This window comes from Gekko japonicus, unplaced genomic scaffold (genome assembly GCF_001447785.1).
Source record: "Gekko japonicus isolate JY-2015 unplaced genomic scaffold, Gekko_japonicus_V1.1 scaffold1072, whole genome shotgun sequence".
NCBI lineage: Eukaryota > Metazoa > Chordata > Lepidosauria > Squamata > Gekkonidae > Gekko > Gekko japonicus.
The window spans coordinates 201435-228862 of NW_015173154.1; the positions used below are offsets into that span (position 1 = coordinate 201435).

Sequence of the window (27428 nt, forward strand, 5' to 3'; positions counted from 1 at the left end):
TGAGAACCTTAGGAGGGATTCAGGAGAGTAGTGGAGAAGGAGAGGGCGGTCAAAGGCTGGAGTGCATCCTCCCTATGGAAGGCTCTCTCTGTGTTAGAATTCCGCTTGCTTGCACCTCATAGTGGGGGTAGCTGTGCCATTTGTATGATGTTTGTTGGTTTCTCAAAAATACTTGGGTAGCAACTATAGCTGTTGGGATGCTGAATTAGATGGGTGCCAAAAAGCCTTGGGCCCAACCTGGATGGGTCACCAGACCAAGTAAATGTGGACTTGTGGGTCACCAGGCAGAAAAGGTTGGGAACCACTGCTCCAGAGGAAAGGCCCTATAAGGTTCGCTGGTGGAAACATAGCAAAGATGGGGTTAAACTGGGACTAAGGGGGGAGGAGTGACTTGGGAGAGCCCCAGGGCTTCTGAACTCCCAGCGCTGAGGGAAGTGGGGTCCTGAGAGATTGTTTCTCCACAGAGGATCCAAGCCTGTGTTTTTCTCACTTGAAATGTATAGCATGAAAATGTCTGGGGATTTTTTCAATTTTTCCAGTGGAAAAATTTGGGGAAAGCAGAACAAATGATAGGAGGTCTGAGGAGAAACTTGCAGCCCAGGAGAGCCAAAGGTAGAAAATACGTTGCTGCTTTAAGTGGGTTCAAGTCTCCAGAGCAGAAGAACAGCCTCCCATGAAGGAGATTTCAGTGCCTCTGGCTCTCAGCTCAAAGAGAACTCTCAGAGAACGGCTGAAGTCCTGGAAGGCCGAAGAGGGACACGTGGTGTTTGAGACAGGTGGACACAGAAAACCACAGGCAATTAGCTTGGGGTGCATAACTGGTAAATTTCTAGAGCAAATTATTAGATCATAGTCAGTCTGTGATCCTATAGAAAAGAATGCTTTTGAGTTCTAGGAGCTAATGTGGATTAGTTAAGAACAAGAACCAAATGGATCCCCTCCTTCCATAAAATAGCTGATTTGGTAGACCACAGGAATGCGATGGACAATGGTGTATTTGATTTCAGGAAAGCATTTGGAGAGTGTCCCATTATATCCTTGTGGGCTAGATGGGTAAATGTGGGCTGGATGATACTACCGTTGCATACCTGTGTGAATCTGTCCGTCTGCAGCAGTGGAAGGTCGGTATAAAAAGGTACCCATGACACCTTTTTTACTCTTGTGGCACTGGTGAAGTGGAGATGATTGAGCATATTTTGCTACACTGTGGTTATTACCAAGAAATTCAAGTGAAGTTTATTCAACCCTTATTAGGGAGTTTCCTCAGTTATCCGGACCCAGAGATAAGAAATTTCTATCTGATTCTAACTCCAAGCTCACACTAACTTGCACCAGATTTTTGGCTGCAGCTTATAGAATTCGTAAAGAACAAGTAAAGAAGTAAAGCAAATGAAAGTAGAAGTAAATTAGATGTATTCTGTGTTTTTAGGTCATTTTATCACAAGATATTTTAGATCTATTATTGATTCTAATTTGTGTAATATTTTTATATATGTTTTAAATCCTAATGATTCTGTTTTTTTAACTGAAATATGCTGGTTATGTACTGAATTAAATAAACTGACTGACACATGACTCTGCCTCCCCCCCCCCCGTAGAAGTGTCCTTAGAAGTTTCTATGTGGCCAGACTCAGACCAAGTGCTATGGAGTTTTTCTGCATCTAGGAGGGGCCAGAGTTAGAAAGGCACTGTAAGTCTTCTGCTAGCAAAGCATCTTTGACCAGGTTGATTATTTATGTAAATATTTATACCTCCCTTTTCTGCTGGATGGGGGCCCAGAGCAACCTACAGTGTTGTGGTTGAGAAAAGGTTCTGTGTGGTAAAAAGAGAAGGAGAGGGAAAATGAGAACCCCCTGAGAGCTTTTCCCCAATAAGGACCCTTCCATTGCTGTGTCAGAGGAGAAGCACAGGAATCTCCCTCTCGCTGAATCGGAACATTGGCCCATCAAAGTCTGTTCAGAATGGCAGCGGCTCTCCAGGGTCTTGGGGAGAGGGTTTTGGCATCACCTCCTCCCCGGTCCTTTTAACTGAAGGTGTGAGGGAATGCACCCGGGAAGATGGTTGGTCTGCCACTGAGCCACAGCCCGAATAACCCTACAAAATGGCTGTTCCGTGATGCCCTCACGCCCTCCTGGAGGAAGGTTACCAGCAGAGTGTTCCAGGGCCCTGTCCTTGAACTTTTGCTGGTTTATTTTTACAAATGACTTGGATAAAGGCATAAAGGGAATGTTGTATCTAATTTCAGACAACAATAAAGCTGGGAGGGATAGCTAATAGCAGAGAACACAGAGTTGGGATTCAGAATGATCTTGACAAGCTGCGGCACTGAGCCAAGCTATGAACCAAATGAATTTCAACAGGGGTAAATATTAAGTCTACATTAGGTACAGGACAACTGAAGGTGCAAGTCTAAGGTGGGGGAGACCTGCTCTGGCAGCTGTAGATGTGGAAAAGATCAAAATGTTGGAGCTGATCACAAGCTGGACGGGAGTCAGCCATGGGAGGAGGTGGCCAAACAAGTGAGCGCTACCTCTGGCTCCCTTGGCAGAAGCGGAGCATCCCAGGCCACGGGGGGCAGTCGTGGTTCCACTCCAGTTTTTGCCCGGGGGGGGGTCAGGTCTTATCTGGAGCATTGTGTCCAGTTCTGGCCACCACATTTTAAGAAGGATATCAACAAACGAGAGGTTGTCCACAATAAGGTTTTGAGGACTTAGGGGGGAAACGGGAAAATTGTTTTACCCCATTGTTTTTCTAGACTTTTTTTTCAATATTTCTGGTGAGAAAAATAAAAAAAATCTTGGGAAAGAACGGAGAAAAAACCTTCCCATGAAATGCTTTTTTTTGGGGGGGGGGGAGGAAGAAGCCATTAGATGTGTTCTGTGCAGGTTTGGGGGGGGGCAGTATGTAAGTGCGGTACCAAGGACTTAGAGGATTATTGTGGCTTATAAATGCAGTGAATGAAAACTCTAGTCGTTTTCTGATCTAGAATGTTCTAATTGCCATGCATTTTGTATTTGTATCCTGCAGAATAAGGCAGCCAGTAACAAAACAGGTGAATGATACTTTAACTTAATTGTCCCGCATCAGAAGCTGGTGCTGTCCCCCCCTCCCCCCGGGAGCAGGGGAGCGTCATTCCTGGGGTGCCTGGGGCCCCATCACTGCTTCCTTGCACAGGTCATTTTACGGAAAGCTGACCCAATCCAAGCACCTGAAGGTGTGGTGAGCTCCCCTCCCCTCCCCTCCCCTCGGGGGGACAGTGTATGACAGCAAGAAGAGCCACGCGGCTCTTCTCCTGGCTTTTCTCTGTTTTCCCTTTCTGCCTCTGCTCCTGTGCCCTCTCTCTCCCAGTTCCCCTCCCTCCCTCCCTCCTTATGGGCCCAGCCCTACACTTGGGCCTTGTCCGAAGCTCCTTCCCCTCCCTCTCCGCTCCCGGCTCCACAGCCGCAGCCTGCCTCAACCCACCTGGGCCGCTGCTTCCCCATCCAGGCTTGCCCGCTGCCCCCTTACCTTCTGAGCCTCCTTCCCGTGGCAGCCTGCCAAAGCGACCCAGTTGCGGAGGCCACCTTGGCCGCACCCTCCTGCCCCTGGCCCCACCCTGCTCCTCCCAGGAGAGTCTTGCTGCTGGACCCAGGGGTGTGTCCTGCCCCACCAGGCAGGTTGGTGCCAGGCAGCCTGCCACAGCAGGGCATGTGTAGGCGAAATGAAAAGCTAGTGGCTTTCCAGCTGGCAGGTAAAACCTGTCATGCTAAACGGGCCAAGCATCGTGGCTTATCCTGTGTTGACTGTCAGCGTTCTGTATTTAGCTGATGCTGTTGTACCACTGTTCCCCCCCCCCTCACTTTTTGCACTCAAAAGTATGTTGTGATTGGGGAATCATTTCGGACCTCTGAGAGATGGGATGCAGCTTCTTTGCCCTCTAAAACCTTTTGTTGTGTAGCTGGAAATGAATTGGAGCGCAATGATGGAGCTAGCAGTGTCTTAGCTGCTCTCCACACTAAAAGGAAAAGTGAGGAGTGTTCCCTTTTTCCTTAAGCAAGTCCTCTTGTGGTCCCATCCCCCCCCCCATCACAGCTGCCTCTGACCTACTTCCATTCTTTTGGCTGCAGTAATCCTTCAGTAGGAATTTATTCAGTAACTGGCGGTAGGCAAACTACAAAATGCTGCCATAGATCAGAGCGCGTGGGGGGGGAGGCGGAACGAATAAAAGCCAGGTATTGTGAGAGAGTGGTCCAGAAAAGAGGGTTGTGAGTAAATCAATATTGTTGTTAATTGTGGGAGAAATCTGTTTTACGTATTGTATAAGAAAAGGTGAAAACTGTGCTGTTGGAACATGTGTTGTGTGCACGGCGGGTGTTTCCTATAGACGTCTATTGTCTATTGCTTTGGGTGAGTTTTCATTTTCATTTTCTCTGCCAAGCAAGCTATCTTGTGAAAGGTGGTTTGGCTACTGACGCCTTCCAGACATTAAAGCAAAAAGACTTGTTGAGGGTTGCAGATGTTGGGAGCTATGGGACTGGCCGGCTTGTTATGAATGCATAGAAGGCAGGGGTCCCTGGAAGGCCTTTCTGAGCCTGCAGGCACTTTCAGGATTCTGACAGAGAGTGGTGGGTGCAGCCACAAAATGGCGGCCACCATAGGAGGAGCCATCGACAAAATGGCTGCTGTGTAGTCACACAGTGAAAATCCTTGTGCAGTGATGGAAGCTGCTGCCAAAGCAACATTTAAAAAAATCACATCTGCAGCGGCCAGTCAGAGTCCTTGTGGGGCAAAAGCCTCACCTGGTCCTGCCCTCTTTCTAAAAGCACTGGGCTGCATCAGGAAAGGGGCCTTCAGGAGCTGTGGCGCCCATGGGCACCATGTTGGGGACCCCCGGTGTAAGGCCACGAATTCAGAGTTGGGTCAGGCTCCTGCTGCTGGTGTGGTCAGAGAACCCTGGAATGTGAGAGTCGGAACTGGGACCTTGCAGGTCATCGAGTCCAGCCCCCCGCACTCTGCAGGAGCACAGCCGAAAGAGAGCCCTGCAACATACCCGAAAGGTGGTCGTCCAGCCCCCGCTTGGAAACGTCCAGTGAAGGAGCATCCACCACCTCCCGAGGCAGACTGTTCCACGGCTCAACCACTCTTACAGTTAGGACGTTTCTCCTGATATTTAGCAGGTAACTACTCCCTTGTAATTTCCACCCATTAGATGTAGTCTTGCAATCCGGAGCAAGAGAGAATAGATCTGCTCCATCTTCTACATGACAGCCCTTCAGATACTTGAAGACTGCAATCATGTCCCCTCTAAGCCTTCTCTTTCCCAGGCTGAACAGACCCAACTCTTTCAGCCTTTCCTCAGGAGACTTGGATGCCAACCCTCTCACCATCCTCCTAGTTGCCCTCTTCTGGACACGCTTGACCTTGTCAACATCCTTCCTAAAATGTGGTGCCCAAAACTGGACACAGGACTCCAGGTGAGGCCTGACCAGAGCAGAACAGAGCCGAATGACCACCTCCCGTGATCCGGTGTCAGGCTCGGGTTGATTGATCATATGTAACTGTTGCATTGCCATTCAAGATTCCCTGAGGTATCTTCCCCTGCTCTAACCTAGCTTACCCTTTTATTTATTTATTTATATTTCAATTTGTATCCCGCTCACCCCCTAAGGGCTCTGAGCGGCTTACATGTTCCAATTCATACAATCCTAAACCCAGGGCCACATACATGTAGGGGACGTGAGAAGCCTACCAGGCACCCTTAGAGTGTATTTTAGCGGTCTTGTCTCCTACCCTCGCCTGCCACAGCATTCCTAGGGGGAGGGGAGCGAGAATGAGAGTGAGGAAGAAGAAGAAGAGAAGAGATTGGACTTATACCCCATGGCCCTTCACTACCCAAAGGCGTCTCAGAGCGGCCTACAAACTCCTTCCCCTTCCCCTCCCCACAACAGACACCCTCCTGTGAGGTGGGTGGGGCTGAGAGAGCTCTTGACAGAAACGGCTCTTTTTCAGGGACAGCTCTCTGTTCTTGCCCAAGGTCATCCAGCCAGGTGCAAGTGGAGGAGTGGGGAATCAAACCCGGTTCTCCCAGATTAGAGTCCGCGTACTTAACCACTACTCCCAACTGGCTTGCTGTTGTAACTCTTCTATGGAGCCCTATCGTTTCACACGGGAAGATGTCCTTGGAGAAACATCTTTGATTAGCTAGAGCAGGACCCTAATTCCTATGGTCTGGGTACATTGCTGATGTGTATGAATGGAATGTGTGATTGTAACTATATGCACCGTTCCCGGCTTCCCACCTCATTTCTGACAAAAGAAGTCATTCCCTAAACATCTCGTATCTTCTAATAAAACTTTCAATCAAGAAAGTGTGTGTAGAGAGTGATTTAACTGGGACTCTGACATCTGGACACAATGCTTCTGTTAATGCATCCTAAGATTGCATTAGCTTTCTTTGCAGTCACATCACACTGCAGGCTCATGTTTAGCTTGTGATCAACCAGAACACCCCGATCCCTTTTACATGTGCTGTTGTCAAGCCAAGTCCCTCCCATTCTATATCTGTGCCTTTGATTTTTTTGTACCTACGTGTAGGCCTTTGCACTTCTCTCTATTGAAATTCATTTTATTTGTCTCAGCCCACTGTTCCAGCCTATCCAGATCATTTTGAATCCTGACTCTGTCTTCTTCAGAATTAGCCATCCCACCCAGCTTTGTGTCATCTGCAGATTTGATAAGCATCCCCTCTATGTCTTCCTCCAGGTCATTTATAAAAACATTGAACAACACCGGTCTTCTGATCTCTTTGTAGGGCAGTGCATACAAAGCACTGAATAGTCTCCAATTTGAAAACTAAATGTCGAGTTGTGAAAAATGCCTCCTTAATGAATTTTCGGTTATTTTAGGATCATGAGCTCACGTCTCCATGGCCTTATAGTATTGAGGTTGTCAGTGAAGATTGCAAGCTGGAGACTTAATTACCATTTGTGGCAGGATGTTGAGTGTGAAAATAACTGGGTGTTAAAGTGTTTGACTAACTGCTATAGCTGGCAAGATGGAATCACTTTGTAGTTCTGCTTTAACAATGAAAAATGTGTCACTTCCAGTGGTTTCTTTTCAGTATCATGTAAATGTATTTTGCACTTGACTGGAGGGGTGGTCTTAATTGCTGGTTGGAAGTGCTGAGAAATGCATGATCATTTAATATTCAAAGAATAGCTTTTACTTAGAAATTCCTATATAATAAATTAAATATTTAAGAAATAAATGGGAGTTTAAAACTATGGCTGAGTTCAGACTGGCAGTTTGCCCCGATATAGGCACGAGCCAGAAACATTTCCCAAACAGATTAAAGGGGCCGTTCACACAGGCACATCTGTCAGGCATTCCCCAGCCATACTCAACCTGTCTTGTAACGCTTCCCTCCCGAGTTTAAAAGATACCAGGTGAAAGTGGTATCGAACCCTGGAGAGTGTGATTATCCTGTGTCCATCCCGCTTCCCGGAAGTGTGAACGCAAAAAGCCGTGATCCAGTAGGGATGTGCTTATGCGCATGAGCGCCAACCCCCCAAATCTAGGATCTAGGCTCATTTTTTAGCCTTATGGACCAAATTCTCTAATTAGTGTTGCCATAAATGTAATACCAACATCTCCATATTTAATGCTATGGCAAAAATGTTGTAGTGTGTACATAAATACAGGGATAACTCTAGTTGTCGTCAGCACATTAAAAACTAATCTCTAACCTAACTGTCAGACTCCTGGACAAAGTTACTCTCAACAACACTTTCTTTGGCATTGATTTGTTCATTGAGAAATAAGCATGTTCCAGGCCAGATCAGTACTGTGTCAGAACTGTGGCTCTGGTGGGAGAATCCAAAGATATAGACAGTTCAAACGAAGCCCCCCTCCCCCAGTTACATCCAATCACACTCCACCAGCTTCCCACCTAGCTTCTGTACTTTCTACACCCCCACCTGTGAATATACAATTTCTTTATCTATGATTGAGAAGCAGGCACAGTTTGGCTCCAAGGTCCTCCCTGTACAAGGGAGGTATCTTAGAAAGAGTTATATTACCTATGGCAGAGCAGTTCACACACTTAGCCACTAACACCCCCTGCAGGAATTTCCCTCCCATTGCAAGTCCCAAATAATGGCAAACTAGAGACTGAGTTTGACACTAACTTCTCTCCAGTGTTTCCTAATTCCACTATTGCTTAAAACCTTACAGAACCTCAATTTAATCCAGTATTGTAGTCAGTATAGAAAACTAGGGAAGAAAGGAATTAGTCTGCCATCCCTGAATGATGTGAATTTTACATATGATGACGTTATGAGAAGAACTTAGTGCATACTTATTCTGATGTCATACAACAAACCATACTGATATGATATGTTAAGCTTTGTGCTTGATCCAGTCAAGTTCAGTCTCAGTCAGTTCCCCTCCCCATTTCACATGGCTGGTCTGATAATCTCAAACATATTCTTTTTGGACACACACCCCAGTGGCACATCCTACCTTTCTCACCAATGGCAAAAATGTTTGGACCCAACCTTTTGTGCTTCTACAGAACCATTCTGAGAAAGGCTACAGAAAAATCATTGCTAAAAATACTAGGTGTGGCCATGGAATTTCTAGATGCCATGGATAACTGGTGCCTGGGATTTGATGACCCCTCAGTTTAAGCTGTGGTGGCTCAAGTGGTTAAGACGCTGAACTGCAGGCTGTGGAAGGTCAGTAGTTCAGCAGTTCAAGTCCCGAGTGCCGCATGATGGAGTGAGCTCCCGTCTCTAGCCCCGGCTCCTGCCAACCTAGCAGTTTAAAAGCAAGAAATTGCAAGTAGATAAATAGGTACCGCTTCAGTGGGAAGGTAACAGTGTTCCGTGCGCCTTGGCACGCTGGCTCTTTGGCTTGGAAATGGAGATGAGCACCGCAACCCTAGAGTCAGATTCAGCTGACTTTCAAGCAAGGGAAACCTTTACCTTTACCTTTTACAGTTTAAGCCCCCTTTTTCCTTAAATGAAATTGCCTTATAGGCTTTTTCTTGGTTTTGGGTGGCTGTTTCAGAGTCTGAATTTTATATACTTGTGTTTGAAAGTTGCCTTAATTGTCCTCCTGATTATTAAAACAAATCTTCAAGGTTAAATCTTTTGAAGGCCTTCTAGTCTAGGAGCTAATATGGAACTATGTTCTGTGAGTTGGTGCTAGTATTATATGTAGCCTCTTAAAGTGCAACTCCTCTGATAACTGGATGAAAATGATCGGATAGTCCACTGAGTTAAGCAACTGAGTTAAATAACTGTGCAAAATATGGTGATATTGTTTTAATTGAGTATCCAACTACAAGATTTGGAATTTGTAAGCCACATCAAGGCTGTCCAGTCTTGAAAACCAGGAGTGCTGTCAAGCTACCCAGCCAATACATTTGCCACCCTGATTGTTTCCTGCCTTTTCATGATGCCATCAGCCCTTTTGCTCCACAATGCTGCTTCAAACAAATCCTGCATTATGGTGATTGACATCTTCTTTACATTCCTTTTAGCTTCCATGCCAGTGATAAAAGAAAGAGAATGAGAGTTAGAGAAGAGTGGAATTCTAACCCATAGACATCCATTGTTGTGCTGTGTCAGCTCCTACTTATCCCACCCCCACCATTAATTGTAGAAGCTTCACTGGAAGATGGAAAGCAAGACTGGTACATAAGAACATAAGAGAAGCCCATGTTGGATCAGGCCAAAGGCCCATCCAGCCCAACACTCTGTCACACAGTGGCCAAAAATACCAGGGGCCATCAGGAGGTCCAGCAGTGGGACCAGGACACTAGGAGCCCTCCCACTGTTGCCCCACCCCAAGCACCAAGAAGACAGAGCATCACTTGCCCCAGAGTCCCTATCTATACCTTGTGGCTAATAGCCACCAATGGACCTCTGCTCCATATGCTTATCTAATTCCCTCCTGAAACCGTCCATGCCTGTAGCTTCCAAAACCTCCTGTGGCAGTGAATTCCATGTGTTAATCACTCTCTGGGTGAAGAAGTACTTCCTTCTATCCGTTCTAACCCGACCGCTCAGCAATTTCATGGAGTGCCCACAAGTTCCTGTATTGTGAGAAAGGGAGAAAAGTATCTCTTTCTCTACCTGCTCTATCCCATGCATAATCTTATAAACCTCAATCATGTCACCCCTCAGCCATCGTTTCTCCAAGCTAAAGAGCCCCAAGGGCTTTAACTTTTCTTCCATAGGGAGTGTTTCAACCCTTTTATCATTCGAGTTGCCCTTTTCGGCACTTTTCCCAATGTTTATTTATTTTTTATTTAAGTTTCGGCTTATATACCGCTCAAACCCTTTTTGCAAGGGTCTCTGAGCGGTTTACATATGATTATATTTCCTGTCTAGGGCCACATTAACAGGCGAGGTGACTACCTACCAGCACCCAAGTAGCAGAGCGGCTCTTTGTTGTTGTTGGTGGTGTTGTATTCCGGCAGGCTTCGGGTATAGATGTTGTTCCGGCGTTCTCTTCTCTGGCGCCTTGGAGCTGGTAGTTTGGCGGCTTCTTTCCGGTGGCTTCCCCCTAGAGCGCAGCCACGCGCTGGCTGCAGCCTTAGCTCTGTCCGACTGGCTCCGCCGCGCCGCACGTCACTGCGCCTTCGTAGCTCCGCCTCCGTCCAGGTTTCGCATGCTCACTGGGTCGCCAGGCTGTCCCACCGTCGCTGTTCGCCGTTGCCGCCTGCTACATGCCTCCCGACAAGGAGGAGGGTGCCCCCTGCCACCTAGGGCAGGTACCCGCTTTGTCTACTCGCAAGTATGCTTTCGAGCCGCTGGGTGGGCGGGAGCTGGGACTAGGGCCGGGAGCTCACCCTGGCCGCGGCGGGTCTCGAACAGCCTAACAGGCTGTTCACTAGATGTTATACCAGGTGTTTTACTCCCTGCGCCACCGCTCCCAATGTTATAATATCCTTTTTAAGGTGTGGTGACCAGAACTGTACACAGTATTCCAAATGAGGTCACACCATTGATTTATATAGGGGCATTATGATATTGGCTGATCTGTTTTCAATACCCTTCCTAATAATCCCCAGTATAGCATTGGCCTTCTTTATTGCAGTCACACACTGTCTCAACATTTTCAGTGAGTTATCTACTACGACTCTTGGTCAGTCTCTGCCAGTTCAGACCCCATCAACGAGTATTTATAGTTAGGATTTTTGACTCCAATGTGCATCACCTTGCACTTGGCCACATTGAACCCCATTTGCCACGTTGACGCCCACTCGCCCATCCTTGACAGATCCCCCTGGAGTGCCTCACAATCCTCACTGGTTTTCACCACCCTGAACAACTTCGTATCATCTGCAAATTTAGCTACGTCACTGCTTACTCCCAACTCCAAATCATTAATGAACAAGTTAAAAAGCATCGGACCCAGTACTGATCCCTGCAGTACCCCACTGCTTACCACCCTCCACTGAGAAAATTTCCCATTTATACTCACTCTGTTTCCTATTAATTAGCCAGTTTCTGATCCAAAAAAGGACTTGTCCTTTTATCCTGTGATAGCTGTGGTAGCTGTTAGATAAATGTAAAGGTTCCCTTGCTCGAAAGCCAGTTGAATCCGACTCTAGGGTTGAATCCGACTCATCTCCTTTTCAAAGCTAAAGAGCCAGCGCTGTCCGAAGATGTTTCCGTGGTCATGTGGCCAGCATGACTAAATACCAAGGCGCACGGAACACTGTTACCTTCCCTCCGAAGTGGTACCTATTTATCTACTTGCAATTTCTTGCTTTCGAACTGCTATGTTGGCAGAAGCTGTGGCCAAAGACAGGAGCTCACTCCATCATGCGGCACACTCGGGTCTCGAACAGCTGAACTACCGACCTTCCACAGCCTGCAGTTCAGTGTCTTAACCACTTGAGCTACCGCAGCTCCCTGTGAATGCTAGTTTTCTGCCCAGTACTGTGACAGTACTAGTAAGAGCTGTGTGTTCACAGAATGCATTTTCAAATGTTACTGTCTTTTAAGAACAAACATGATCAAAGGCTCAGCATTTCACTGGCACTTACATCTAAAATGTTTATTTTAGAAATAATTTTCTCATAATTACATTGTCGTTTTGTTATGCTACGATAGAAATGAAATCTAAGGGTCTGCACCTCATTAAAGAGTGAAACTGTTGTTTATTGCCATAGAATTATTTTTCTGATATAAATGTTAACTGTAGTAAAGTGATAGTTGATTCTCTGATGATCCTGAGTCTTTTTGCATTACCCCAGTGTTTATATAAGTAGCTAACAATATACTGGGAAATCTCAGAAGTAATTTGTATAAGATAATTTTACTTCTATAAGATATTTTTACTATGAGCCCCTCCCCACCAGTATAGTACCATGAATCACAAAGTGTAGGGAGAGTTCCAGGAACTTTGGCATCAGCATTCAGTGGACGGCTTCAAAATTTATCGAGTTTCTAATGTGATCAACAAAGAGGAGAAGAAACAAGAGGAACTGCACATCGTTTCTGTTTCTTAAGATTTGCTATAATGAGCCAATACATGAAGTATATTGAGCTATTATGCATGAGGTATATCAATAAGAATAAACCTTTTTGTTGTGTGTCCTACTGCTTATTCTACTGCGGTGGAAGCACCTCCAAGTAAAGGGGTAGTAAAAGCACCATTGTTTGCATGAAGAATGAAGGCAGAAAACACAATCTTCTTCGTGGTCTCTGTGCATCACACCTCTGGGATATAGTGCGCCTGTGCCGACCTCGATCGGTTCCTCTTGAAAGCGAAAGGGATTTTCGTGCCCGCTCCCCAGCCCCCAGCTCCACTGCGCATGACCAGGGGAGGGGCATGACAATCCCACCAGTTCTCTTCTGACCACCACGCTGGTAGGATCTTTTCCAGTTCGGTCGGTAAAAAAATTGGGCTTTTAGGCCTATTCCTTGTTTTCTTCGAAAAAATGCTCCCCCCCCCCCAATTTGTCCATCTATGCAGCGGAGACTATCTAGTGTGCTCCAGCTCATTTGTAGGACCCAAGCCTTCATTTTCTTCTCTTCTTCTGTTTTCCTATAAGTTTTCCCACAGAAGTAAGGCCTAAATGACAGGTTTGTCATGGACTGCCCGGTTTAGAGTCCTCACTGGAGGAGCGGGACAAACCTGCCCCCCCCCCAGCCCTGCCTTGGCAGACCCTTTGGGTGAGGCGGGTTCCTCAAGGTCTCCCTGAAAGGACCAACAGGAGCCCCGGGTCAGGAGGTGGAAACATGGACTGCCAGACCTCCCACCGTTTCCTGTAGGTGCCCAGGAGCAGAGGAGGCAAAGAGCCAGCGCGGAGGCCTTGTGCACTGGCAAGCCTGAGGCCTTCCCCTCTGCTGAGGAAGTGTCAGGAGGCACCAGTGAGTCATCACAGACTCTGGGGCCTCCTCCTCATCATCATCATCAGTGTTCCCGCTAAGCTGAGTGAGGGTGAGCCAGCTCACAGTTTTCTAGCCTCTGGCTCACACATTGTTGTCTCCGCTCAGGAAAGATGGCTCCAGAGCAAACTAATTTATGCAGCAGCCAAATCACCTGCTCACAACTTTGATGGAAAAGATAAGCTAGCAAAATAGATAATGAGATCTGAAATGTAATAATTAGATAATTGAAGGATAGAAGATGGAATATGCCTCCTGTTATATGTTTTATGTTTGTTAGTGGTAGTTTTATGTTGTTGGTTTCTATATATGTTTGTAGTGTATAATGGAAAACAATAAAAGTGTACCCTTGGGTACTTAAAAAAAAACAAACTTTGATGGCAGGAGCTCACAAAGTAGAATTTTTGCTCACAAGACTCCACAGCTTAGAGAGAGCATTGCTCCTCATGAGTAAAGGAGCTGACTCAGTTTGTGGAGGGACCCTAATGCGGGACCCAGCAAGTAGGGAAACTCTGTAGTGAGGCTGGAGTCATTTATGGGATCAGCTTGTCTGTAGCCCTGTTGACCATCCCACCAGCTGCCTTGACCCTCTGGTTGCTGACGCTTGGGACCTTGTGGCCCTCAGCCTTGGATTGCCAATGGACTCTTGCCCCTGGACTACATTGCCCGATCCTGCTTCTGGATTTCGCCCGTCTGGTTGTGTTACCTGACCCTGAATTCTGACTTTGGACTGTGACCCAAGAGCCACTGCTGTGGGACCCTGTTGTTGCTGGGGCTTGCCTCCCGCCTGGAGAGCAGGGCAAGGTTACAGTTTCCTCCAACCTGACTCTGATGCAGTCAGGTGCCAGTTTAGCATCCTGTGTGCCACGTTGGGGGCCGTGAGGAATTGTGGGAGGGGGAAACAGTTGGGAAATCCATGCTTCCCATTGACTTCACGATTCTTCTTTTTCGTGTGATTGAGCAGGCTGGTTTTGTACTGCCCGTCCTTTTCCTTGAGCTTTTGACATTCCTTCCCTCACAGAACATTTTAGGTCCACTTTGTGCCAGTTTTTAACTTTTGGTTAATTTATAGAAACATATTTTTCCTGGAGAGTTCCCCATGTATGTAAGATCTTTGCCTTGTCTATGGTGGTAGAAGCCAGCCAGTTTATTATTAAATAATAAATTTACAAGTTCCTGTATTTTTATTAGACAGTTTGGAAAGGGGGGGGGGAGTAGAAGAAGAGAGTGTATGCGACCCATATTCTTCATTCGAATAGTCATATTTGTTGGCAAACTTTTTTTAAATGGATAGAACTTCATAGAAATGGTTAATTTAGAAAAAGGCTGGAAAGCAGTTATACTGTAATGTTGCTGAAATCAGAGGGTAGATTGATAAATCTATGTCCCTGCCAAATAATATATCTTTCAGCCATATTTGGATAATATTTGGCCTTTCACATTTCTTAAAAAAACAAAACAAAAATAAGGTCAATTTGCACACAAATTTGGAAACATATTTGAACATGTGCTTGAGATTGAAAAAAGAGTTGTTTTGTTTTGATGAATACTAAAACTTTTGTTGCATTCAGAAATAATTATATTCTACTGTTCTTTTTAATTTCCTTGAAACTATTTTTCAGATGGAAGAGATGCTCTTGAAGATAGACTTCTCTAAGTTTTCTTTTCTTTCTCCTTGGGATTTCATCTCAGACAGGTCCTGCAGCCTTTTAATGAGTTTTGGAATAGAAAGTGTGGTTATGTGTAGCAGATGTAGCCCACAGTATCTGCCCTGAGCCTGCTATGCAGGGCGGGCGGGATATAAATCGAACAAAATAAACACAAATAAATAAAATAAAAAATAAGATGGTAGTTTTTGTTAACAGTACCAAATACACCACTACACAGTGATCCATGTAGGAGCCAGTTGGGTTCTTATTAGTATAACAGTACTACCACCTTGTGGTAATTTGCTATAATTCCTTTTTATCTTCAAAGCACTCAGCTGAGCATGTTTTTTGTTTTTTTTTGTAAACTGTTGTTCAATAGAAGTATTTTGGCAAAGGAGTGAGTCACTTTTCACACAAACCACTGATGTTTTGAGAGCTAGATTTGAGTCCAACATGAATTCTTGGGTATAAACCTTCGAGAGTCAAAGCCCCCTTTGTCAGATACAAGAAGGAATGCATTGATGTTTCTGAATCTTTGTGGCTTTTGATTTTGCTGTACCTTATATCCAAGCAGTTCAGGGTTTAAGAGGTCTGAAATTCCAGTTTTTTAAAAGCTGCATAGACAGAGATGGAGTGGGCTCAGTTCAGGGGCGGTCCCGGTTGTCACCTGCAAGGCCCTTCGTGGCCTAGGAGCCGTCTCTCTACGGGGCCCGCCTTTCCGACAGTCATCGCCGCGACAGTGTTGCTTGTCTGAACAGAACCTCTTGAAGTTCCCTTTGTGTGGATGGGTAAGACTGACAACGGCCCTCTCCCACGCATCCTGGGTGGCGGTGGCTCCCACCTGGTGGAACAGCCTCTGCCCGAGGAGATCCAGGAGGCTCCTGCAGCACCGCTCTCGTCCTGCAAAATGTGCAGAACAGAAGTTCTTGCCGTGGAATTTGACCTCTCATGGCGCAAAAGGGTGCAGACGGGCGCTTCCGTCTGGAAATGGGGAGGGGGCACCGCGTCACCTTGCACCTTTACCATCCCCCCACACTCCGCATCGTGTTTGCACACTCTGCATCGGCCTGGCCGGTGGGGCTGTTCACATGGATGATTTAATTTTGCATTCCAAATCCTGCTCATTTCCATGGCTCATTGTATGTCCTTATGAGTGTTCAGTTTTGTATTCCTTGTTCTCTGGCATCCTTCATCTGGTGTCCTGTACTGTATGATCACATCCCCCCCCCCCTTCCTGTGCCCTGTAACCTGCTGGGAGTCTCAGTGAGGAAGGCAGGCAGGCTATAAATAAGCGAAGTAATAATTATATGAAAGTGATCCTTTTAAAGCACAGGAATTATCATCGTATTTAGAGACACTGTGCCAAGTTCTTAAAACCCTCAGCTGCACGGAGGCCCTGCCGCGTGACAGCAAAGCGCTTCCCCTCTCTATGGTTAAAGCAGTGGGCCATTTAATTGAACATCCTGATCTCAGCTACACTTTTCAATGTCAGATTCTTTAAAAAATAGTCAGGGAAGGGGCTGCATTGCGAGACATCTTTTAAATGCCACAACAGCCACGAGTATTTCAAACCACATCGCCAACCCAACCACTCTTTGTGTCAGGGCTATCTTTGCCACTCTGACATTAGATGGGCTTGTTCCATTCAAAGCCACAAATCAGGTGTGCACAAAGACAGGAGGATAACACGCAGAACACTGGACTGTAACAGTTTGGCAGTGACATTGTCTGGCTTCTCCCTAATAACTGAGGACTGGATCTAATGGAGACCAGTGGATTTCCTAGAATGAGGAGCTGTTGGTGGTGACTGTATTTGGTAGAAAGGTCTGTACTGGAGAGTGCGGGTTCCCGGTAAATAAAGGGTTTTGAAGTTTAAAACCAGCTCCTTGAATTGTGTTAAGAAACAGATTAGCAACTTGTTGAAGTTTGGTGTTAAACATGCATGCAAAAGAGGCCCCAGCCAAAAGGTGGGCGTCAGAATTTTTCACAAGTTACTTTCCAGGACAGCCCAAAATAGAATGTGTGACAGTAGTGCAATATCGAGATTATGGAAGCACGAATCATTCTGGCTTAGACCAGCAGAATTAAGAAGGGGTGAGAGCTTTTGAAGCCAGTGGTTCAAAGACAAAAGGCACTCCTAGCAGCTATCCCACTGTGCCTTTTGAGACAGCAGAGTTAAGTCCAAGAGCATCCCCAGAATCCTCACTCCCTCTGATAGTGTTGGGAGGGATGTGCCTGTCTAGGGCATGCTTATCCCACCATTCCTCAGGGTGGTACCCATGGCTCTTCCTTCCTCATTTTATCTTCACAATAATTCTGTGAACTACATTGAACCGGAAGGGTGCGACCTGCCCGTGGTCACTCAGCGAGTCCATGGTAGTGTGGGGATGTAAATGCTTGGATAACGTAACTTAGACAGATGCTTGTCTAACACTTTCCCAGACTTTGTATATGTCCACAAGGATATAAAGGTGAAGGTTTCCCTTTCTCGAAAGATAGTCGAATCCGATTCTAGGGTGCAGCGCTCATCTCCGTTTCCAAGCTGAAGAGCCAGCGCTGTCCAAAGACATTTCCGTGGTCATGTGGCCAGCATGACTACATGCTGAGGCGCACGGAATGCTGTTACCTTCCCACCGAAGTGGTACCTATTTATCTACTTGCAATTTCTTGCTTTCGAACTGCTTTGTTCGGGAGCTCACTCCATCGCGCAGCATTAGGATCTTGAACTGCCGAACTACAGACCTCTTAACCTCTGAGCCACCATATGGCCCCTCCACAAGGAAGGATCTCTCTCTCTCTCTCTCTCTCTCTCTCTCTCTCTCTCTCTCTCTCTCATCTATCTATTAGCACATTAATTGCAACCTGCTTCAGAATTCCAGATACTCTCATTCAGACATTTCATGTAATTAATTATTAAAGACTCTACTCTGAGGCATTTCCTTCTCTCTGAAGGAGCCTCATGGCCTCTGGTGTGATAGAGAGGACAGAATCAGTTGAGAGGGTGGTGCCAGAAACCCTTAAAACCTGGCTCTGATTGGTCTAACAGAATGGTACATGGCACTAACCGACAAGTAACTTCACTTCTCATGTTCAAAAATCTCATGTTGCACAGACTTACAATATTTACCTCCAGAACTGAGAAGCATATCTACTCACAAAGGCCTGTCTTGTCTTATTATTTAAATTGATCCTATGTAATTACATCATAAACCCTCCAGTCACTATTAGATATTACAATACTGTTATATTTAATTTCCAGTCAGTATTACACTTTGCAATGCCATTGTATTTGATTTCTTTTCTGCTTTGATTTTCTCTGGTTTCATTCATGTGTCGCTGATCTTTATACTCTTTGTCTTTCCACTGTTGCTTTGTGTCCCAATCCACTTGTTTAATGCTAGGGTCTATAGCTTCCTTTGAACCTTTTTTCACTTTGTTTCTCCTTTTTTTCTCCTTTTTTCCTCTGCGCTGGGGGTTTACCAAACAGATTCTCTTTCCTTCTCTTGTTTTCTCAATTTCCCCTTGTTCCAGCATGGTCGGTGAGCTCCCTTCATTTAACTTTTCATCCGTAGGTGGATGTTGGATTGCCTGCAGCTCTCTCTCCTGCTTAGCTAGCTGCAATTCATTCCTTTCTTGTATCTCTTTTATTTGCTCTGTGCTATTATCCTCTGTGGCAGGGGGGTAATGCACATTCCTCAAAAGATTGTCCCATACTGAATTAAGTGCTTTCTTCAGATCTTCTTGCAGAGTTTTTTTGAAACTGTTCAGACCTGAGTTCACCAACTACTGCCTCTTGTATCTGGTTACAAACAACGGCAACCTCAATTTTTTTTCGTACTTTTAAAGCCACTTTCTTCCCCACAATCGTCACAAATAAGCAATACGCATTCCCATAGACCTTTTAAGTTGTGTTTCAGTTCTTAGCACGGTAGAGTTATTCCCAGCAAGCACAATTTCTTCCCCCAGCCATCGCTTTCAATCTCAGTTCCCAAAAAACATTTCCCGGCCGCTTCTCTTAATACTTAGGGAAAGTCCACAAAATGGGTATCAATGTAGCGTTTTAGTTCAATCCAGTTGTAGACTGCAAATATCCTTCAAATATACATGGAAAGTGTCCTTCAACAAACAAAAAAGACTGTTTAAAAACACGGCTGGCAGCTGCTAGTTGGGAAACATGGCGACCATGTTCCCGTTCTGCCCAGCGCTCCCGCTTCGAGGCAAGCCGATCACCCCCCCGTCCTTGCCAGGGAAAAAAGGGGGGGCCGGAAAAGCCTCCTACTCTTGGTCTCCCTCCAGGAGAACCAAGCGGAGCGACCCTGAACTTCGGGGGGCTCCGAAAGAGCGCATGGGAGTCGGCGTCTCCGGGAGCTCCCGGGAAACACGCTCATGCGCAGCGCCGCAGCGCCGAAAGTCCCCTGTTTCCACAATAGTTGAGGTATCCTCATAGATGTCCTTGAGCTCCTCTCAGTGTATGAATCTCTGAGGGCCTTCCTAGGGGGGGCAAAGTGGTCCAGACAGCTACAGAGGACTCAGCCATGATATGAACAAGAGGGGGACAGGCTCTAAAATATGTTCTGCTCTGGCCTGTCAGTTATCAGAAAGATGTATATGGTACCAGATCACACTTGTATTGTAGTCTGGTTAGAGCTGATCGTTCAGTGGGACTCTGTAGGCCTGTTCGCTTAGTAGCCAAAGCCAAGTGAGGCTAGATACTACAGCAGAGAGTGGCGAGGATGCCACTTCTTTGAGGATGCCTTCCTGATCTCCTGAATGACGTACTTCCTAGAGATATTTCCTCTCATTCTGAGAACAGAGCACAGCATCTGGCTACCCCTAAGTTGGCCTCTCCCACTTTGTCCTGCTGGGCCAGAGGAACCCACGTTCACCTCCTGCTCCATATGCCGTCGGAGGATTGGGGCAGGATACTCTAGATGCAGAAATAGCCCCATGTTGTCTTCTATGGGCCCTGGGCACTTTCCCCCTCATGGCCCCCTCCCACCACAATAATATCAATATGAACAGTTATTTTTGAGATAACTTTAAATACTTTAACATTTTATCCCCCCCCCCCTTTTAGGCAAAATGTAATTGATTTTCATGGGCCCTAAAACTTCATTTTTTTCTTAAATGAGAAAAAAGTATTTTCTTTGATCTTAAAAATCAATCTTTTCCTTCTGATTTTAGAAGAAACGAAAACATTTTTGTGGGCTCCGAAAAATATCACGGGCCCTAGGCACTGTGCCTACTGGATAGGTCAGCACTGGTTGCCGGACTTATGGTGGGTAAAGCCATGCAAAAACAATCATGATCACTTCAGGAAGTGCTCCTAAACTCAAGGAAGCCATCCACATACCATTTTTATTCTTCTTGGCGGGAAACATTTTTGTGTGCTTGCTGAATCTCTCGGTTGGGATCCATTAAACCAGTGATGCTCACTCCGCAGCTTGCAGAAAGCCACATTCACTGTGATCATCATCCAAAAGACCTACATCCACTTCCATCTGGGTATGAGGCCCGTACCTCAAGTAGGCTCGCAGCGGCAGCTGATTCCAGGTGGAAACCGCCCTCCAACTACAAGCTTGCCTGCTTTCCTGAAACATGGGGAAGGCACCACATTGGGGAACAATGCTCAGAAGAGCCAAATGTAGTTCCCAGGCCACTGAGTGAGTTAAACTCAGGTGGGTAGTTGTGTTGGTCTGAAGCAGTAGAACAAAGTTTGAGTTCAGTGGCACCTTTGTTGGTCTTAAAGGTATCAATGGACTCAAGCATTGTTCTACTGTTCAGTTCATTCACCTTTGGAATATTTCTTTCTTCTTTACTCTTAGGGACTAAGTCTCATATCCCTTAGAAAACAACTCATGGCCCTGTGGGTATGATGCCCTCCTTTGGCTATCTGTTCTCTTTTTGCCCAACAGAGTTTTATTCAAGGTGTGAGCTTTCGTCTGCGCGTGACTTGGTTGGTCTTAAAGGAGCCGCTGGACCCTAGCCTTGTTCTGTTGCTTCAGACCAACACGGCTGACCACCTTGATCTATCTTTTTGCCCAATCATTGATAAGTTAATTCTCTGAAGGCTTCAGTTGGTTCTTCCCTCACCCACTCCGTAAAACACGGCACCCTAGATTTGAGAACTGGATCAGGTCAGCCTTCAGTGGTCCCTGCCATTATATGACTTCACATATTCCTGCCTCCTGGTGAACCAGCTTGCTGATTTCCCCCCTGTAGACGTGCCTGTACAGAAATGGCACAAAGAAGATGGAAATGGTTGCTTCCCTGTAGCTGACCTACTTGCGTGGACCATCCTTTTCCTCTGCAACAGGTGCATGCTCAGAGCCTTCTGTTAGGAAAGAGCTGGGCAGACAGACGGAGCTCTTGGGGCGTGTGCTGTGACTCCCATTCCTCCATAAAGTGGGCTGGCATCGAAAAAGTTTGCTTAGCCATAGAAGGTGACGGAGGATACCCTGTGCAGGGGAAGGAATCCCATGTTTAACAAAAGAACATTTGTTATAGGCAAGGAGCCTGTTCTTCTGAGGTCCTACCGGCAAATGACCTTCAGAGGAAATGGCACTATATATACAGTGTTGCTACATTATGTATGTGTTTGCATTTTAATATTGTTTTCTCCTTTTCTCCAGACCAGTATAAAGGAAGGATTACTGTTGAAGCAAACCAGTTCTTTTCAGAGGTGGAAGAAACGTTACTTCAAACTTCGGGGCCGTACTCTTTATTATGCCAAGGATTCAAAGGTAAGCATTTCCCTCAGTCTTCTCTTGCAAGGGAAACAGTGCTCAATATGGCAGAAACAGATCACATGATGAGAGAAGGGTGTTACAACCTAGGATCCGCCTAGGGGTAGTACATAAACACCTAGTTTCTTTAACTGAAACTAAGTCCTCGGGGCCAGATGAACTACATCCAAGGGTACTAAAAGAACTCACGGATGCAATTTCTGAGCCTCTGTCCATTATTTTTGAGAATTCTTGGAGAACAGGTGAGGTGCCAGAAGATTGGAGGCGGGCAAATGTTGTCCCCATCTTCAAGAAGGGGGAAAAGGAGGATCCCGGTAACTACCGACCCATCAGCTTGTGGTCTATACCTGGGAAAGTTTTAGAACAAATCATCAAACAGACAGCCCTTGAGCATTTAGAAAGCACGGCTGTGATTACTAAGAGCCAACATGGGTTTCTCAAGAACAAGTCATGTCAGACTAACCTTATCTCTCTTTTTTTGAGAAAGTTACTATCTTGTTGGATTAGGGGAATGCTGTAGACATAGTTTATCTTGATTTCAGTACGGCTTTTGATAAAAGTTCCACATAATATTCTTGTTGACAAATTGGTAAAATGTGGTTTGGATCCTATGACTGTTAGGTGGATCTGTAACTGGTTGACAGATTGCAACCAAAGAGTGCTTGTGATTGGTTCCTTGTCTTCTTGGAGAGCAGTGACAAGTGGAGTGCCTCAAGGATCTGTCCTGGGACCTGTTTTGTTCAACATCTTTATCAATGACTTGGATGAAGGGATAGAGGGAGTGTTTATTAAATTTGCAGATGATACTAAATTGGGAGGGGTAGCAAATACAGTAGAAGACAGAGTCAGGATACAGGATGATCTTGACAGGCTGGAAAACTGGGCTAAAAGAAATGTAATGAATTTCAATGTGGGTAAATGTAAAGTTCTCCACTTAGGTAGGAAAAACAAATGCATAATTATAGGATGGGGGAGACTTGTCTTGGCAGTAGTATGTGCGAAAAGGATCTAGGGGTCTTAGTAGACCATACACTGAACATTAGTCAGCAATGTGATGTGGTTGTTAAAAGGCAATTGCGATTTTGGGTGGTATTAGAAGAAGTATAGTGTCCAGATCATGCAAAGGGAACTTTACTCTGCTCTCCTTCTTTGGAGTTTTTCAAACAGAGGCTAGATGGCCATCTGACAGCAATGCTGATTGTGTGAAACTAGGCAGATTATGAGAGGGAGGGCAGGAGGGGTTGCCTCAGTGCTTAGTTCTTGTGGCCCTTTCTTGCACGCCCATGGAAATGCTGGTTGCCACTTTGGGGTCAGGAAGCAGTTTGGCCAGGTATCCTGGGGGTTCTTTGTCATCTTCTGGGTGTGGAACAGCGGGTGTGTGGGGGGGAGATATTTGTGAATTTCCTGCATTGTGCAGTGGGTTGGAATAGAGGACCCTGGAGGTCCCTTCCAACTCTATGATTCTATGATTCTAAATGCCATTTATTTCTTTTCCAAAAGCCAGGATATCTGTAAAGTTGCTCTCAAGGCCATGCTTGAATAATAGTAAAATGTGTATATTAGGGAAAGGAGAATATATGCAAAATAGGAAAAGTAATTTAACAGCCCCTCAGGTTACCCAGAGCATTACTATGTGGCCTTCCAAAGCTCTCTACCTGAGGCTGCTTTATATTTTAGGAAGCCAGCGGGACTGGATGGGAGAAAATAATTTTGCAGATAAATCAGCCATATTTTAGTTTTATGTGTTTATTTCTCAGATTTTTTGGTTGCCACTCACCCAGAGGGTCTTGTGGCAACTTCCCTGTGCATAACAACAGCCACGGGAATAGAAGGGATGGGCTGGAGTGAAAGGACCCATGTGAGAGCCCACAGATCACACATCCTTGTCTTTGTTTATTTGTTTAGCAATAGTTTTCCATGTAGAGGGCCCATTTTGGCTAAAATCAGTCTGAGAATGTAGTAAATAAACAAAGGTAACGTTTGAGGGACTTGCAGTTAACATGCTTCCAAATTCTTGGATTAAATGCCCTCAGAAGTGAAACGTGTCTGGTGTTCTTCTCACAGTCTCTGATCTTTGACGAAGTCGACCTGTCAGATGCCAGTGTGGCTGAATCAAGCACCAAAAATGTCAACAACAGCTTCACGGTAGGGCTGCCAGTTATGGCTGCTGCGGAAACATTGAAGGACGGTTTTTGCTGTTCTCTGCGTTGCTTTATTTTCCAGGTTCTTAGAGTAGAAATTCCCTCCGTGTTCTTAGAATGGTGCCTCTTCTGTTTGAGAGGATTTAAGCTTTAAGGGTCCTAGAGTTCTTGTTTACCTTCAGAAATGTTGCTAATGTCTTCCTGGCATGCGCTGATCCGCCAGAAACAGTTGGCTCACACATTTTGTTTACTTTTGAGAGTTATGTCAACTGCCTCTCTGGTGGGTGGGGATTTTCAGACTCCCTAAGTCAAGGGAGAAAACCCCCAGCACGGTGCAAAACGGGGCAAAAGAAAACACCCCAGCACAGAAGGCAGGTAGTTGAGGAGGAGGAGATGTGGGTCTCACAGTCCAGAAGTCTAATTTATTTATTTATTTGAAGAGTGTGTGGGGGGGGGGGCGTAGGGTGCAGATTCCTGGGGCCCAAGTTGCTCTGGGGACCCAGAGGGCCAGGCCATCAGTCTGCCTCACGTCGCCCCCTCCCCGCGAGAGTGAGTGAGTGAGTGAGTGGGGCGCAGTGCCGGTCGGAGGGCTCCTGTGTCTCCGGCCTCTTCCCTTCCCCTGTGTGTGTGCGGCTGTGGCTGCGCTGGTGAGTGGGGCGGGGCCCAGTGGCTCTCGGGGGGGCAGGTGCCCATGCAGCTGGGATTCAGCAGCCTTGCCCTGAGGCGGCACGCTCCTGGCTCGGACAAAAGCCCTGGCAGCCGTGGGCCGGGGCTTTTAATTCAGGGGCTCTCTTGGTCCTCCTCTGCAAGAGCTTCTTCCCCCCTGCTGTTCTTCTCTGGGGAGGTGTTGCCTCTTCTGGAGTCAGAATTGCATCCCTTCCTCTCATGTAACTTTAGAGAAGCTGCGGGATGCTTAGGGGATGGGTGAAGCACAGTGATCGGGCCCGGGGTGTCTTATGCCTTCTTTCTAGCTGCTCTGTGTGGTGGTGGTGGTGGTGGGGGGAGAAGATAAAGAGCCTCACCCTGCAATCAAGAACACTGGATAAAATGGGGTGTGCATTTGTGTGAGGGGGGAGTGAGCATCTGCCCTGGAATCTTCTTCTCTGTATGGGGAGCAGGCTGAAATTACTGCCCAGCAGGGAAGGAAAGGCAATCTGCCTATGCTGTTGTGATGCTTTTATGTACATTTTTAAAAATTTCTCTTTTTATTGTTCTTTTTCAAGCACAGGAAACAATTACAGGTTTCATAAATTGAAAGGAAATCATTACATTAAACACTTTTTCTTTGATTATTACAGGCAGTCCAAACCCATTGCTTTGGCAAGTCACAGTCATCTAAACATTGCTATTTCTTTTCACTATGGGCTTGGAAAGATTATTACTCTCTCTACCATGCTTCTTGAGGGGTTTTTTGTCCCTCCATAGCTTGAAAAACTCTCATTTCACTTATCTTCTAATGTTTAAACTATTGTAAACCATTAAACTTAAACTAGTATATTGAGGCTTATCTATCTTAGGTTTTTTCTATTCTGCTTATTATTATCAGCTATATATCTGTTCCGTTTACATCTAGTTTGTATATAAAAACTACAAGTAAAGTAAGTTGGTGTTCAAGTTACACGACATCTTATTTCTTGGAAAAGTCCTCAAGAAGAACATCCTCGGAGTTCGTGTTCACCGAACGAGTCTCTGCCGTGTCCCAGGGTTCATCCTCCTGCAGAAGTGCTGTGGACTCTCCCATTGGGAGGGTTGGGGGAGGGGGAATCCCTGGAAACCTACCATCACCACCATTCTCAAAGCTTGTTATATATCTTTAAGTCTGTCAAGATAATTAAAATTATGATAATTTCTCCAGTCTTATTTCAAAGTCCTTTTTGTTTCTTCCTGCTTTAGTTTTTCATTCCTGTTGTGTCTCTTCTGTTTCCTTCATGAGCTCTTCTCCAGTCTTTGTGTCACAGGCTGTTAGTATTTTCCCGCAAAAGGTTCCTGATAAGTGCCCAAGTGGGAGCCCACCTGTATCGCTGTTTCATTTCATTTAGCCGTTGCGCTATCGGACGTAGATTGGGTCTGGCATATTCAGTATTTCAGCTGGCAAGTCCGGAAACACTTGGGACTGTGGGGTCTATTCGTTTCAGACCTCCATTTGTCCTTGCCATGTCCAAAATGATTTTTTAAGTTTTAATTCCCACGATTTCAGCAATCACATCTGGGATTAATGCCGGTGAAGTAGCACATGCCATGTTAAGACTATAGGCATTTACTACAATTGTTCCTGGTCAGTGGAAGAGTTCCGATAGCCATTGATTTAAAGCTGCAGTTACTTCTATGCTCATTTCAAAGTTGACCGAAACTTCTCTAGCTTTTAATTTACACTCTCTTACTTTAATTTCTAATAACATTATCTTTGATTTTGCCCATGTTTCAAATGTTTTTAGTACATTTAATTCCTGAGTGGTTTTTTTGGTTCCGCCAAGAGCCATATTTGCCGTACCTTCGACTTCTTTGTTTGTCAAATCATCTGCTTTGTTAAATACAGGTGTTAATATTTCTTTGATTTCTGTTTTTAAATCAGTTAGCATTTCTTGTATTTGCTTTTTTGTAATAGAGTTCTCTCTTTTCCTTTTCCCCACACGTACCTCTTCAGCGTCTTCCAGCTCCATGTCTAGTGTGTGTGTGTGTGTGGGGGGGGGTTTGAGGAGTCTCCCTCAGAGGATTTCGATTCCACTCTTGTGCCTTTAGAAGTTTTTTGTGCGTGTGTGTGGTTTTTTGTTCGCCCATGCTCCTTTCAATTTCCCCATACCTTGGGCTCAGTTTTGATGTTTTCTAGCTGCGGGAAGTTGAGATTTAATTAGTTTTTCAAGATAGTGGTGCTTTGCTGTACACCTGTAGTGTGGTGTGTACTGTTCTGGTCACCCCGTCTTTAAAAAGTATGTCATAGACCTGGGAAAGGTGAGGAAAAGGGCAGCCAGCGCGATGAACAGTTCCGAACATCTTCCCTGCAAGGAAAAGCCAAGAGTTGAGGGATTTCTGATTTTGAAAAAAGACAACTAAGGGAGAACATTATAATGGTCTACAGAACTACGTGTGCTGTACAGCAAGTGCGGGGAGGGGAGTTCTTTTCCTCCCTCTCCCATAACACCACAGATTGGATCACCCAGTAAAACTGATCGACAGTAGATTCTGCAGGTAAAAAAAGATCTGTACATAATTAACACACGGAATTCAGTGCCACAGGATCCTTATTAATAGTACCAACAAGGTTCTGTTGTGTTTAGTGTGCAGTCGTTTTACTGGCACTCTTTCTGCAGCTCCAGATGAGAATCGTTGTTGTTGTTGTGTCTGACTCAGGGCGATTCTGCGGGCCAGCCTCTCTCCACGTTTTCCAGTCTTGTCCTGTTTCTTGGAGTTGATCCATGCTCAGGCTGGTGTCAGCCAGTGTTCCCTCTAAGCCATGGAGTCTTGTGAGCAAAAATTCTACTTTGTGAGCTCCGAGCATTAAAGTTG

General features: G+C 45.7%; 1 protein-coding gene across 1 annotated transcript in view; it reads left to right on the forward strand.

Annotated features, from left to right (window-relative positions):
- The window catches only part of LOC107119804 (diacylglycerol kinase eta-like), a 206573-nt gene that overhangs the window by 64409 nt on the left and 114736 nt on the right, over nt 1-27428 (forward strand). Inside the window, exons 6-9 of the mRNA XM_015422396.1 lie at nt 18569-18576; nt 19334-19472; nt 21670-21780; nt 23848-23928. Of these exons, the coding sequence (XP_015277882.1) occupies nt 18569-18576; nt 19334-19472; nt 21670-21780; nt 23848-23928 (339 nt within the window). The remainder of the gene's footprint in view (nt 1-18568; nt 18577-19333; nt 19473-21669; nt 21781-23847; nt 23929-27428) is intronic.